The 13,465-nt window shown below is 35.9% G+C and overlaps 1 protein-coding gene across 6 annotated transcripts in view; it reads right to left on the reverse strand.

Annotated features, from left to right (window-relative positions):
• The window catches only part of CYLD (CYLD lysine 63 deubiquitinase), a 25,944-nt gene continuing 12,479 nt past the window's right edge, over window positions 1-13,465 (reverse strand). For all 6 annotated transcript variants that reach the window (XM_084533983.1, XM_084533980.1, XM_084533979.1 and 3 more), the window contains 9 exons: window positions 12,847-12,988; window positions 12,117-12,239; window positions 10,796-10,887; window positions 9,655-9,721; window positions 8,657-8,789; window positions 7,933-8,041; window positions 7,098-7,216; window positions 6,226-6,442; window positions 1-4,487 (listed from right to left, as the gene is read on the reverse strand). In XM_084533983.1, the coding sequence (XP_084390109.1) occupies window positions 4,303-4,487; window positions 6,226-6,442; window positions 7,098-7,216; window positions 7,933-8,041; window positions 8,657-8,789; window positions 9,655-9,721; window positions 10,796-10,887; window positions 12,117-12,239; window positions 12,847-12,988 (1,187 nt within the window). In that variant the 3' untranslated portion in view covers window positions 1-4,302. The remainder of the gene's footprint in view (window positions 4,488-6,225; window positions 6,443-7,097; window positions 7,217-7,932; window positions 8,042-8,656; window positions 8,790-9,654; window positions 9,722-10,795; window positions 10,888-12,116; window positions 12,240-12,846; window positions 12,989-13,465) is intronic.

The raw sequence follows: 13,465 nt of genomic DNA on the forward strand, positions 1-13,465 counted from the left end.
TAAGAATAATACTTTTAATTAATATTAATACAGAAAGAGCACATGGTACATTCCTTTTCCAGCAGCAGCTAATTCCTTTCTACCATTGTGGGGAAAAAGTTAAGGCTCGTTCAGGGCAACCTGATACAATGGTTCGTTTCCCAAACTCATTCTTGCAGACAGTGCGCGTAAGTTTAAGAGACTATTTGTGCACAAATGAGATGTTTATTAGCAAAACATTAAGAACAGAGAAAAAACATGCTTTGTTACAGTGGTAAAAATACACAATGTTTTCAAGCTGCTTTTAATACCAACACAGTTCTGAAACCATAAAATTCCAATTTGCAGCAAGTTGTGCCGTAGCTTTGTATTAAACAGGCTGTTGTTAGGGATCATGGTGACCAAGTTCATCTAAGTGGAGTATAAAGTGCACAAGAAAAATAAGTGCATTGAAATGAACCAACCATTTATGATTATGAGTAACTTCTGTTACACATGGTACTTGCTTAAAACAGAAATTGCTCAAGCTACTTAGCAAAACACAGTACTACATTTTCAAGAGCACAGAGTCAGTATCACAGCTATTAGAAAAACCTATACAGAACAGGTTCTTTTGTAATTTTTTTCCTCCAGTTACCTCCCACAGCAAAAGATACCAACATTCTGATGTTGCCTACGGTGCTTTGGTTTTGATGGTGATTTTTTTGTTTGCTTTCGTTTTACAGCAATGTGTAAGGTATCACCTTAGGTAATACCTTTTCTTTCTATCGCATAGGTTCAAAATAAGCATTAAGTACTGCAGCGATTTGTTCAATTTTCCACTGATGTGAATCCATTTAAAAAAAAAAAAAAAAAAAAAAAAAAGCAGATTAGAGGCTGAGAGTTGTCCAGGAGTGCATTTTTTTTCTCCCCAGGTAAGAAAAGATGCTTAATTTTTTTACATGCTGTTAGGAGCCACAGTTTGTATGCATTTTCCTATGTGTAAGACCATTGTCAGTAATACTCAAGAGGCAAACCCATGAAGCAATCATCTAACTGCTGTCAATTTATGGGTACATCCACTGTATTAAAAAAAAAAAAAAATGCATTAAATATGTAAAAGGTGCGTGCTTAGTCACTGGAACCTTTGGGCATTACATTTACCAGCAGTGGATGCATTAAAATACAGGCTTTCTTCAAACTACCTTATTCAATTCACCATCAATATATGCTGAAGGCTAAAAACAGTTTATTACCCTATTGTATGACTTATAAAATAAGTTTCCTTTCACAGTGAGTTTTTTTCTCCTGCATAATCCTTTTCTGAGAAAGAAAACCAAAATTAGAGTTAGTTTACATTTTCATTACATTAGTTTCCATTTCATTTACATTGCCAGATTACCTCCAATCCAATGCAATACTTAAAAGTATTAAAGTAATACTTAAAAGATTTTTACATTAAAAGGAAAAAGATTTACTTATCAAAAACCATTTTTATTTAATTCCATAGAAGACATCCCTGCCCTCTTAGCTAATGAGCAATAAACTAACCATGTAGTCACACAGCGTTTGCAAAACTAGTTGCGGTTTTGCAAAATAAAGTCGTACAAAATGCAGGCTGTAAAACATCATCTGCATTTCAAAACACAGTATTTGTCACCAAGAAGCATGCACAGTAATGCATTTAAACTGTTTTTCATGTGTTCTGCACATACCCCAGTAAAAGTTCACACTTCTACATTTCCAGTCTAAGACCAAAAGTTTAGAGTCAAGAAGCCAAGAGATTCATGTACACATATCTATTTTAATATATTTCTGCTAATAAAATATGCATTCTGAAAAAAAAAAAAAAAAAGAGTATCATTGGATAGTTGCATTTGTGAAAAACAGTTGATTATACTTTGCTACTGGATTATTCATCTAGAAAAATTTAACATGGTTGCCAGGCCCAAGTCTCCCCTCCAGCCACAGCTGTTCCAAGGGTCTCTGAATTACAGCAGGAGGAGGTAAGGTTTACCAACAACTTTAGTAGCTTTCAGTACAGATGAAGGCAGGGAGATGGAGGCAGGGGAAGCAGCAGAAGGCTGATGTTATGCCATATGACGTGTAATGCATAGGGAAAAGTGGAAAGTAAATCTAGGGAGAAGAAATCCAGACATTCAGACTAGTCGCATTTTTACATGGGCTTGTGCTTGTCCATCTGTAAAGCCTTTATGTTTGCTTCTTGTATGGAAGTACCTTAAAGTACTACTTGCAAGTACTTTCAGGTTCAGTCGCAAAGGGGCATGATCTTGCATATCTTCAATACGCAGCCGAAAGGAAGGATGATCACACCTCGTGCTTGTGTTACATTAATAAATAGAACGCCAAAAAGACCACGCAGCTTGTATTTCCCTTGCAATGCTTCTGTGGCATCTTTGTCAAGACATGTAAGTGCATGCAGCTGCTCTTCCACAGCAGGCTAGTACACAGCCTAAGAGCCCAGGGACGATAATCCCTTTTAGTGACAGCTGTTTACTTACAGAATCCATCACCTAAAGATTTACTGGAATTTTTCAGGAGAGAAATAGTTCAAGAGCTCAAAGTACTACTGGCACTAGAGAATCTGAGTTTTTCCAAAGAGCACAGACTAGGTAAGTAAGGCAAGGGATGGTGGAATCCAGACGGTTAGAGGCAAAAGCAGCAGTGACACTTAAAGAACTTTCTTTGCTCTTCACAGTGAAAAGTTAAAACACACTTCAGCAGCAGCCAATGGAACAGATCAACTCTCTCAATATACCCACATTTCTTACAGCTGACAGCTAGATACTTCAAGAGTAATTTTCATATCTTGCTCTAGTACAACACTGGTAGAGCGTGTGCCAAATACACATTTTAGGTGTTTTTTTCCCCCCCTCTCAAGAAGCACACAGTAACACTTTCTACAATATAGGATCACTCGCCCTTGTGCTTCACTGTTGTAAAGACAGGACTTACAACTTTTCCTCTTATATTTTGACCTTTCCTTCTACAAACTCAATCCCACATAAGATGCTTTGTATGGAAAGCTTCCTAAAAGTTGAAAATGTACAGCACTCTATATGCAATTTATCATGTTTGTACAGCCACATTTTACTGTGTGTATATATATACGATGTGTTTGCTAGTCAGAATAGACAGCAGTAGCTAAAAAAAAAAAAAAAAAGCAGCTAAAACAACAGTATTTCATTACAAACAAGAACCAATAAACTTGGTTCTAACCAATAATATTTTACACCAATACAGGTTTTGCAGCTTTGTTAGTTTTCATTAGGTACTTGGTATACAGTAAAACACTTATCTACTTTCATTTCTGGTTTCATCTTTCCAGAGATTTTTAATATTCCTTAATAACCCTGAAATGAAGAGTCAGATGTGTAACATATTCCTAGGTAGTAGCTTAATGTACTGTATAAAAGTCAGTGTTGTTTCACCAAGAACCAGAGTCCACTTCTGTAACATTCCCTGAGGCAATTCTCCATTTTATTGTTTTGTCCTCCAACCATTTGTACACAGTTGATGTTGTTCCAGTCTGCTTCCTTTAAAAATACAGTTAGGAAAAGATGTTACCCTGCATTGCTAGTTGTGTTTCAGCAATTACACTTCCCCTCAAAACCCTCTTCTTCTCTTTCTCCTCTTTCTTTCTCCAAAAATCCCAACTTATCAACCAGCAAATCAGTGTGCTTGATTTTCACAAGACAGGAATTCAGATATTTAAATGGATGTGCATTTTTCAGAGATGTAAATGCATGAACTGAAGAGAATGCAGTAATGAACAGCTAACAGGACAGAATTAGTTGCAATGAACAGCTTAAAATTTGTGTTCTTAAAACTCAAAGAGAGAATCTATGGTGCTGAAAAGATCAAGGGTGAGGAGCAGTGCTGGGGAGGGTGGGAGAGGAAAAAGAAATATGAGACTCATCATCCTTGGTCCATAGAAATACACTGCGCAATAGCACTGCATCTTTACATTCTCAATGGACTAAGGAGGCTTCTCCTGATAAAACTCCACTTTAAAGATTTTTTAAGAGTCTGTTATATTATCAATGCACTTAAAGCTTTAAGTTTTAGTAACTTCATTTAGACTTTGTTTATAAAACAAACACACACAAGCACACTTCCTAGAGTGCAAAATGCTTAGATACTTCAATTACAGAACTCCACATGTAGTTTTTGGAACAGTAATCCTTTTGTTCTCAGAGTCCACTTCTTCCTTGTCATCGCATCCATTGCCAGCAACGGTTGCATTAAAACTAACCAAAAAATGCAGCAAATGCAACAGTAGAAATCTCTTTACTGTTTCTTCAGTTTTCCAGAGGACATTGTTCATTTGTATAAACTCATCGTTGGACTTTGATACATGCACATGTAAGCATCACAAAGCAGTCTTCGTGCACAACCTTGAATTTTTCTGGAATCCAGTGAGTGTAGTTCTTCTAGAGACATCTTCAGGTATTCACCAACTTCTGGACATGGGGTAACTTGTGGAATGTTAAAGCCATTCTGACCTCCTATTACGTACAAGTAAAGAAAGAAACAGATTAGGATACCATCTACATCTATTAGGATAGATATTTATTCTGTATAATTTACTATAATTACGAAAGCATCAACTATTCTTGGAAAGGCCTTCTAAAGAAGGCAAATGTTTCATTCTGGACTACCTCAGGGTACACACACAAAAAGCATAAGTGTCCAAGAAAATTATGATTGTTACCAGAATATCTGTAGTGTCCAAAAAATCTCAACTCAACCAACTGACATTAAATTTAGTCTTTAAAGCATTACTGCATAATTCCTTCTGCACAAGGACTTCAAAGCATCATGAAAAAGTAACATCAAGCACAAGTATTTGCTTTGTAACAGAGCATCTTTTATATATTTGAAATACTCATCTGTGTAAGGAAAAAATGGCAAGGTATTTATCTTCTTACTCAGAAGATTTGCTTCCCAAGTTTGATTGCTCTATCACTAAAGAAACAAAAACCCACACAACCACCACACATGAACCCCACCAGAAAGAGCACTCTGGATATTCATTAATGCTAAAAGTTGTGTACAACCTCGCAAGAGTGACTTGCATATAAAATCCATCTCACGTGCTACTGAATTCGTTAATAAAATGACACCTAATAACAGCTGATGAATTTGTAAGCCATGAGTGTCTGTACCTGATTTATATAACTAAGGCCAAGTTTGCTCATGGCCATTTTCAATGCAAAAACCAGTAAACTGAACCATAACTACAGACATCCATGACACTGTTCGCCAGGAGACACTTTAGTTTATAATACCAGCTGAAGAAAAATATTTGTGATACAAAAAAACAACTAAGATCAGCAGCATCTCACATGAACTACATTTCCTGAAATACAATGTTTCTAACAGACTTAAGTCATACACATTTTGAACACTTCAAAACAAAGCTAGATTGCCTTGCAGGTGTTAAGAAAGAGCCCTTAAGCCTTGTAGCAGTTTCTCATTTTCAGCATGAAGCATGATTCTTCTCCCCGCTCCAAAAAAAAAAAAAAAAAATATATCACACAATAACATCTAGGGACTCAGGACCTCTGCAGGCACAGAACTGATAGAAAGAGTCCAACACTGTACCTATTACTTTTTTTTCCAGACATCAGAACTAAACACAGTCCTTTATTTAAACACTACTTAATGTAGCAGTATCTAAGAGAACACCTGATTAATGACACTTGCATTATTATAAGGTAAGTTTTTCACTGATTCTAAAGAGATTCAGAGCAGTGGCATAGATTTCACAACATTATTTCTGTTATCCCAAAGAAAATTATACTAACTCATTTAAGCAAAACCAGTAAAAGTAATATTTGAAATACTACCTGAAAATCGTGTACATCCACGTAAAAGTAAATTGAACGAACACATTCCTGCAGCTCAGTATTTTAAAGATGTTCCCTCTGCCAAACTTGCAAAATATAGAAAAAGCCATGAAGAGCCTTGCTGGAAAGCTTCTGCTTTGTACCATCTTTTGTACCATCTACTTACTACTAAAGCATCCATTTAGGTGAAATTCAGACCATACACATTCAGCCTACTATGAAATCAGCGTGCTGAGGAAAAGCTGAGTCAAAATTAATGTCTCAGCATTAATACCTCAAATTAGATGATATTGGTATCCACAGATGTAATGAAATAATGAAATTGGCACTACAATTTAGAACAATAATACAAGTTAAAAAAAAAACAAATAAGAATAAATTGAAGATGATGTACCATCGCGATCTGCCATGCTGTCAAAGAAAAGCCAGGCGGAGTCATCCCTCCCGTACTTAACAAAAGCTACATAGTGGCTCGTTTCTATGCAGAGAACAGCAAACAACTCCATCTTCTGGTATGGGATGCAGCCATGTCGCCAGTCCCAGTCTGGCAGGTCTTTAGGGAGTGACAACGGATTGAATTTATGGCTCTGTCTCTTGGGATGAAGATGAACCTACAATTGAAGTAATATTTCAGAAGAGAAAAAACACAAGATTGTTTGTTTCTGTGGCAGACTAAGCTAAAAAGAACAATACTGCTGAACTGAAGATTAATGGCATCAGAGAAGGAACTGCAATAAAAGTAGCACAGTAAACATTTCTTCTCTTTTTTTTTTTTTCCCCCCAACAGTTAGTTCAATACTACTCAGAAAAGTCAAATCTAAGGATAGAAGGGGGGGCAGGTTTAACACAATAATTTCTACTAGACTCAGAATTGAAAACAAGCTGTGACTCTGACAGCTTTTTGCAAGTTACCAAACAGCTGTAAGCATTAAACGGTTCTGTGTCATGAACTTATCAATTCAAACAAGGTAGATGGTATATAAAATGATGATTTAAAGCAAGCCACATGAGAATAGATTCCAAGCTGCCTGCAATTACTACTTTTCCAATGCATTCAGTAGCAGACTTAGTATTTGCCACATTTTTATTACAAAATACTTGATAAATATGTTTCAGGGTCAAATGGAGTTCCCAATTTGCCACTGAAGGCTACGCTACCTGGCACAGCAGTTATACTACTGTTGATGAGAAAGGTTCACCACACTCTTATTATTGCAGCTAATACTATTTGGAGTAAACACATGAAGAAAAGACAAGACAGCTTACTTGTGTATTGCAGGTTTTGCAGAACTGCTTGATTTTCCCAGCAGAAATATCAGTATCTTCATAACATTCTCTGCACTCATACATAGCAAGCCCTCCACATATACGGCATTGCCTGGGAGCTGCATTTTTAAACAAGACATTAGTCTCTCACTTGGGGGGGGGGGGGGCTTTTTTAGTTTTCTAAGATGACAGGTATGGAAAGGAAGAAGGCTTATTACTTTACATGGAGAAAAATTATATTTAAAAAGCTTAAACCATACTGATAATTAAAGCAAAAACATACTACTGTATGTAATTTCTTCCCTTTGATATAATGTGGAAGAAGAGAAAAAAGGTTTGAAGAATGGTAAGTTGCAAACAGAGGATGATAAAATTTAAGATCTACCAACTGGATGAAAAGTAAAAACAGGTTTTTAAAGATAAAAGCATTATATTGGTCTTAGCCTCTGCGTCTGTCAGCATCAGCAAAGAAATATGTAACATAAGCTGATGGCCATGACAATGAAAGAAAAGGTAATGACAGTTTCAGAACAGAGATTAAAAGAAGAATTAATACAACTGTTAAATTTGATTAGAATATTTAGAACTAGATGTCATCCACCAAGTTTATCATTGCATTACCTAATGGGAAGACAAGTATAAATTTAGGACTGCCTAACTGAAAAATCGGGGGACTTAAGGCTGAACATGCACCATCACTGACATGCTACAGGTTTACACGCTACTCAGTTCTGAACATGCACACATGTTGAAAACTGCCCAATATACTTACTTTCATTGTGTTAGCCACTTTCAAAACTCACTTTCATTATACAACACAATAGTATATACTTACTGTCTTCAAGTAAGTCTGTTATATTTAATTCCAAGGATGGAAAAATTTTGTTGAACATTTTGAAGTCTTTTCCAAATCGAGGCATCTGAATAATCAGGCAAGAGGGTGCCTAGGTAAAATGACAAAACAATGCAATGAGTTTCAAATAGGTAACAATCTACATTTAAAGAGATATTTCTAGTACTATGAACATATTCATGTTATTTACACTTGCAGCCCATTGTCTTCAAAATTAACAAGAGTAAAGCAAAACAAAATTAAAACCAAAAAAACTACAGCTACAAAACAGGCATCTAGCGTCTAAGTCATTGTCAAATGTCTTAAGTTCCAGTTCTGCTCAAGCACGGTATTAAATACTGTACTTCCTCCCCTTGCAAAAGTAAAGGGAAAACATGACTTTTAAGAAGTCTTCCCTCCGTAAAGCTTTTCAGAAACACAGGAATCTCAAAATATTAGTTCTTAAGACAAGTTACTGGCAGTAATCAAAAAGCTTTCTTTTAGTAATTCTTTGCCTAAATTACTTTGGTCTGTTTAGCCAAAGAATATACATTATTAAGTCAACCATAAAATATTTTTGTAACATAGGCAGCCTGTATCACTGACCTAGTTCTCCCAACTCCAGCATGTTGGCATTTTCTTTTCAAACCAAATCCCGCTTTTGTCCTATTGCTGAATGGGTAAATATTTAGGTATCATTTCTAACAAAGCAACCATTGTCACCAACCTCTGCAAACTTCAAGTTGCTGTTGATGAATGACCACTCCAGTAACTGCTGAATTGTTGGGACTCCCACTTTTTCATTTTTGTCCATAAAAATTTGATAGAAATAACAGTCTTGTACTTTCTGACCTGCTGATCTAAAAACAGATAACAGGAGAAAAAAAAAATCAGATCTACTGTAACAGCAGCTGTATTTTCCTAAGAACATATTAACTTCTAAAAAAATATTATATCCAACATTCTACTTTGAAATATGTTGTGCTTTAAAAAAAACATCAGCAACAAAAGGCATTAAACAATAGGCAATCAAGTATTATATGTGGACTGATTGTAGAAAGACTTATTTAGGAAACAAAAGCAGTATGCTTTAAAAGCATATGCCTACTAACTCAACTACTAACTCAAAAATACTTCCTAAGCATGTACAGTACATGTACAGAAAACTCCACCACACTAAAGCAGCTTTCATTGGAGATACAAATAAAGAGTTTCAGTAATAAAGCATCAAAAGGAACAACAGTAATTCTCTTCTGTGCCTTCACAATATTCCCAAAAAGAAGTTAAAAAAAATTTGACTGGGTTTAACGAAGTATTTCACTTTAATCAAGGAGACATTTACACTGCTTAACTATATCCATCTACAGTAGAAATTTCAGAAATGGCTAGTGTTGTTAGACTTCCTACGCAGCCAATACAACTCTTCAAAAGGGTAATCCAAACTTGGGGGACTGCCCAGTTCTTAGTTACAACTCCCGTGGCTCCCCACGGAGACATCCTTAGGACAGGGAATCTTCGTCCAGTTCTCATGAGACTGTTTGTTGAGTTTTTAAAACAAAAGATGAATAGGGCAAAATACACTGTTGGGTTTGTGAATATAACTTCATTACATTTAATTTTATTAGCAGTAATAAACACGAGTCAAAAGTGTCTTAAAAGTTGACTCAATGTGAAAAGCAACAGATTCTACAGATAGACAAGTTCAACATAGAAAAAGAGATTCACCTTATTTTCAACAGTGGCTCAACTCTTAGAATATGGTGAAATAAAATATTCAAAAATTCTTCTGGATCTAGGAAGAAAATGAAGTGTTGTTACTATGTAAAAACAGGTACAGTATTCAAGACTGATGTGAAAGTTTCAAAATTTTTATAACGTTTTACTTTTTTGTTTGTTTGTTTTTTTTGTTTTGTTTTGGTTTTTTACACAGTAAGATTATGACAAGCTATGAACATTTTATGACACAAACCTCTATTTACATTTTTGGTGTCAAATGGCCCTAATAAAAGACAGGCTCAACAGGGCAACAAGGCTTTCCAGTACAGACTGAAGACACTCTGTATTTCAGAAGAATCACTTGGCACCACATTTTTTTTCCCCAGGAGAAATAAAAGCTTTCAAAATACAACAGCGAAAGCACATAGGAAAGGGGAGGCGGAGTGACAGTAACACCCGTATGAAAACACACAGCAGTACAAAGTTCATCTAACCTAAGGACTGAGTTCTCTAATCAAGAATGCAGCCATTACAAACTTCCCAGAGGTCTATGCTCCCCTGACAAACAGTTTTCCTCTTCCTGCCACCAACTGCAATAAATACTGATTTTCAACACTTAGCATTTTCAAAGAACTTAATGTTTCTTCAGGTAAAACCACACCAGCCACATAATAAAGCATTCATCACAATATGCAGCAGAAGATCAAAAGATTAAAACATGTTTTATAATAGAACATGTATTTTATTTCTTGAAATAATACATAATCACTATGATGATGAAATGTTGCGATGGAAAGATCAAAGGGAGCAAAGAGACATTTTGAAAGAGGACAGACCACAACCTTATCACAGTCTCACTTCTGAGATCTCCCCTAACTACTAGAAGGGAGTTCTCTCTTCACATAGACATGGGCACAGGAAAGCAACAGCAAAGAAAAAAGATCCAGTCAGAGAAAGACGGGGGATTCCTTACGGACCCAAGGAAGTAGAAAAGCGCCTTTCTACCACCCAATGGTCACTCAAATCTCTGGTACATATACTGCTGCTACAGAAAGATGTGCGTTTTACTTCGGTACACTAATATAGGCTTTTAAGTTCCTTTGTAGTACTATTCTTCCAAATGTTAAAGAAAGGAATACCTCCCAGTTACCTTTTTCCTCTGATGTGAATCCTGATGCAGCTTCAACTTTTTCAAGTATTTTCCTCAGTTTCATTATTTTTGTAGCACATACATATCCGTATCTAAGATAAATGGGTTAATGAACTATTAGCTACTTTGCAATCAAGTCAGAGGAGCAGAAAACACAAACGTTGAAACAGAGGCTCACTTTTTATTACTGTGTACAGTATTTCTTCAAAGCTGTGTATTGACTCCTCATACTCATATGACTCCCAGTTTTCTAAATGCACTATAAATGCAGTGCTGTGCTCAATGTTCTTGCAAAACATTAAGAATTTTTTTTAAACATTAACTTACCAAAAGCATAACTGTTTCTGATTAGTCAAGTAACTACTTTTGATTTGTTTTCACACCGATTTGCACCACTTAATGCATCATTTTCAGAATGTCATGCAACTGTGGAAGTCATTAATAAAAAAAAAAAATCAGTATTTGAGAAAGATAGAGAACTGTATCCTTGACCCAAGAAGTTGGTGTTTTGAGCATTCCATCTTTTCCTCTATATCTTTACAGAGTACAGAGAATGTTTTAAGCCTGGCAGAAAGGCAAGAGGAGTAACACTGTCCTCTCGGCCACTTAAGATTTCTGCTACTGTGTATGCTATTGTTCCTACCAGAGAACCCTTGAATAAACCACCCAGAGTGCACACACACTTATATAAGGAAGGGTTCAGAACCTGTCATCTTATTCTATAAATGTTAGGAAAACTTCCTAATGAGTTGTTCAGAGGCAGCCCACAGAATTTCAAAACTGTTATTTGCAGGTTTAACAAAATTAGGATGAAGCCAAATAATTTATGGTAATTTTTGCCATTTCCACTTTGCTCATTGTACCCAAGAAATTACAAAGTTCTATGAGTGTTTTGGCCACTTGCAGACCACACGAAAGAATCAATGTAACATTAAAAGCCCCTCAGAGTCTATGAAATTGTGTAACTCCGTAAGATAACCCAAATAGTTTTCGTATCAAGAACTGAAACATTAATGACAGAAGTTACATCAATTCACAATATCCACATTTCTCAATGCTTTTGTACTCATCTCCATATAAGTTTTACAGTAGCTTCGTGCTATTTCTAATTCCAGAGACAACAAATACAAGCATTTTATAACTAAACTATGAATAACTATTTCATTGATGAAATTTACAATGAAAAACAAGTAGAAATATTTTAAAAAGATCAAACTGGCAGCAGCTAGAAACTTTTCAGATTTGTAACAGGAATGCACAGACAGTAGGATTTATTATAAAGTTTATATTAAACCAGAGACTAGTTTGTGTCTTTACTTACATTCTAAGAGGATTCACGATCTCTGTCCGCAACAGCTCTTGAGTCTCACTGTAATACTCTACATCATTCTTTTCTTTAGGTCTCAGTAACACAGTGTCCAAAACAGAGCTAAAAGAAAACAGGCTACAAAGGAGATAAAAAAAAAAAAAGAAAAAAAAACACAAAGGTTGTTTTGATTCTGGAGGACAAAACCATTCAGATGCCTCAGCAACATAAAACAAGCCAAGCAAAGCCATAGGAAGAATTCAAGAACTACACAAGTTCAAAATCAGATAATTACAGACACAACACAACACAGCCATACTGAAGAGTAAAAGGTCTGCTCTAAACCAGTATCCTCACTCCAGCAGAATACAAAACCAGTTGCCAAGACAGAATTCTGCAAACAAGTTAAGAGATTGTTCCCCCATACTCTACCATGCCCCAAGTACTCTTTCATCCTTCAACAGTCCACAGACTTCAGTCAGGAAGAGTATAGATATCTAAGGCCAGTGCAATTTGGACATAGGGAAGACCGATTAGTATTTCAAGTTAAGCAGCAAATCCTGCAGAACTTGATCAAATTTAAAGAACACAGTAATGTGTCAGACTGCACTGCATGACTTTGTAAGCTTGTTATTTACACAGTAATAAAAAAACAGACAATCACTGCAACAAAGATTGCGTGTTCTGCATTTCTAGCATATGTCCCATAAGCCTTGGGATGCCATGATACAAATTATGAACTTACCAGAATAAGGTGGAGTCTAAGTAACAGGAGTTGTAATGACCCTGGATACCTTTCTTCTTTCCAATCATTGTCTCTAAACCTTCTTTTTCCATTTTTGGAGGAGTGTTTTCTTCTACCACTTCACTTAAGTAACCTCCAAAGGCTGAAATTTTTTTCAAAAGACACTTTAAAGCCTCCAATTTTATCCCTCTTCAGATTTTCCTATCAATGTTTTATAGCTAAGCTACTGCCTTAGCGTAAGCTTTCCTTTTCTGGACTAGAATAGCATTTTATTATAACTGAGATTGAATCTCATCCACAAAGTGAACAAGGCCTTGCATTCCACACAAAATGTATGCCAGAGCGCTTCAGAAAGCCTACAGCACTCAATTAATTTTATCCTGTAGGAATGAAGTTCTCTTCTCAGTTTAAATGCCCTGTTCACACCATCTTACAAATATCAAGACACCCATCCTTTGTGGTTGTTGCAGGCACAATGACACGGACCCAAGAAAGCTAAGATATCTAAAGACAATTATTTTTTTCCAACTACAGATTTTCACCATAAAAGCACGCTTTCACGTAGTGTTTAGAAAAAGAAATAATTTGACAAAGATAACTTAGTTCTGCTATTGCAATC

Source organism: Aythya ferina (assembly GCF_964211825.1).
Source record: "Aythya ferina genome assembly, chromosome: 12".
Classification (NCBI taxonomy): Eukaryota; Metazoa; Chordata; class Aves; order Anseriformes; family Anatidae; genus Aythya; species Aythya ferina.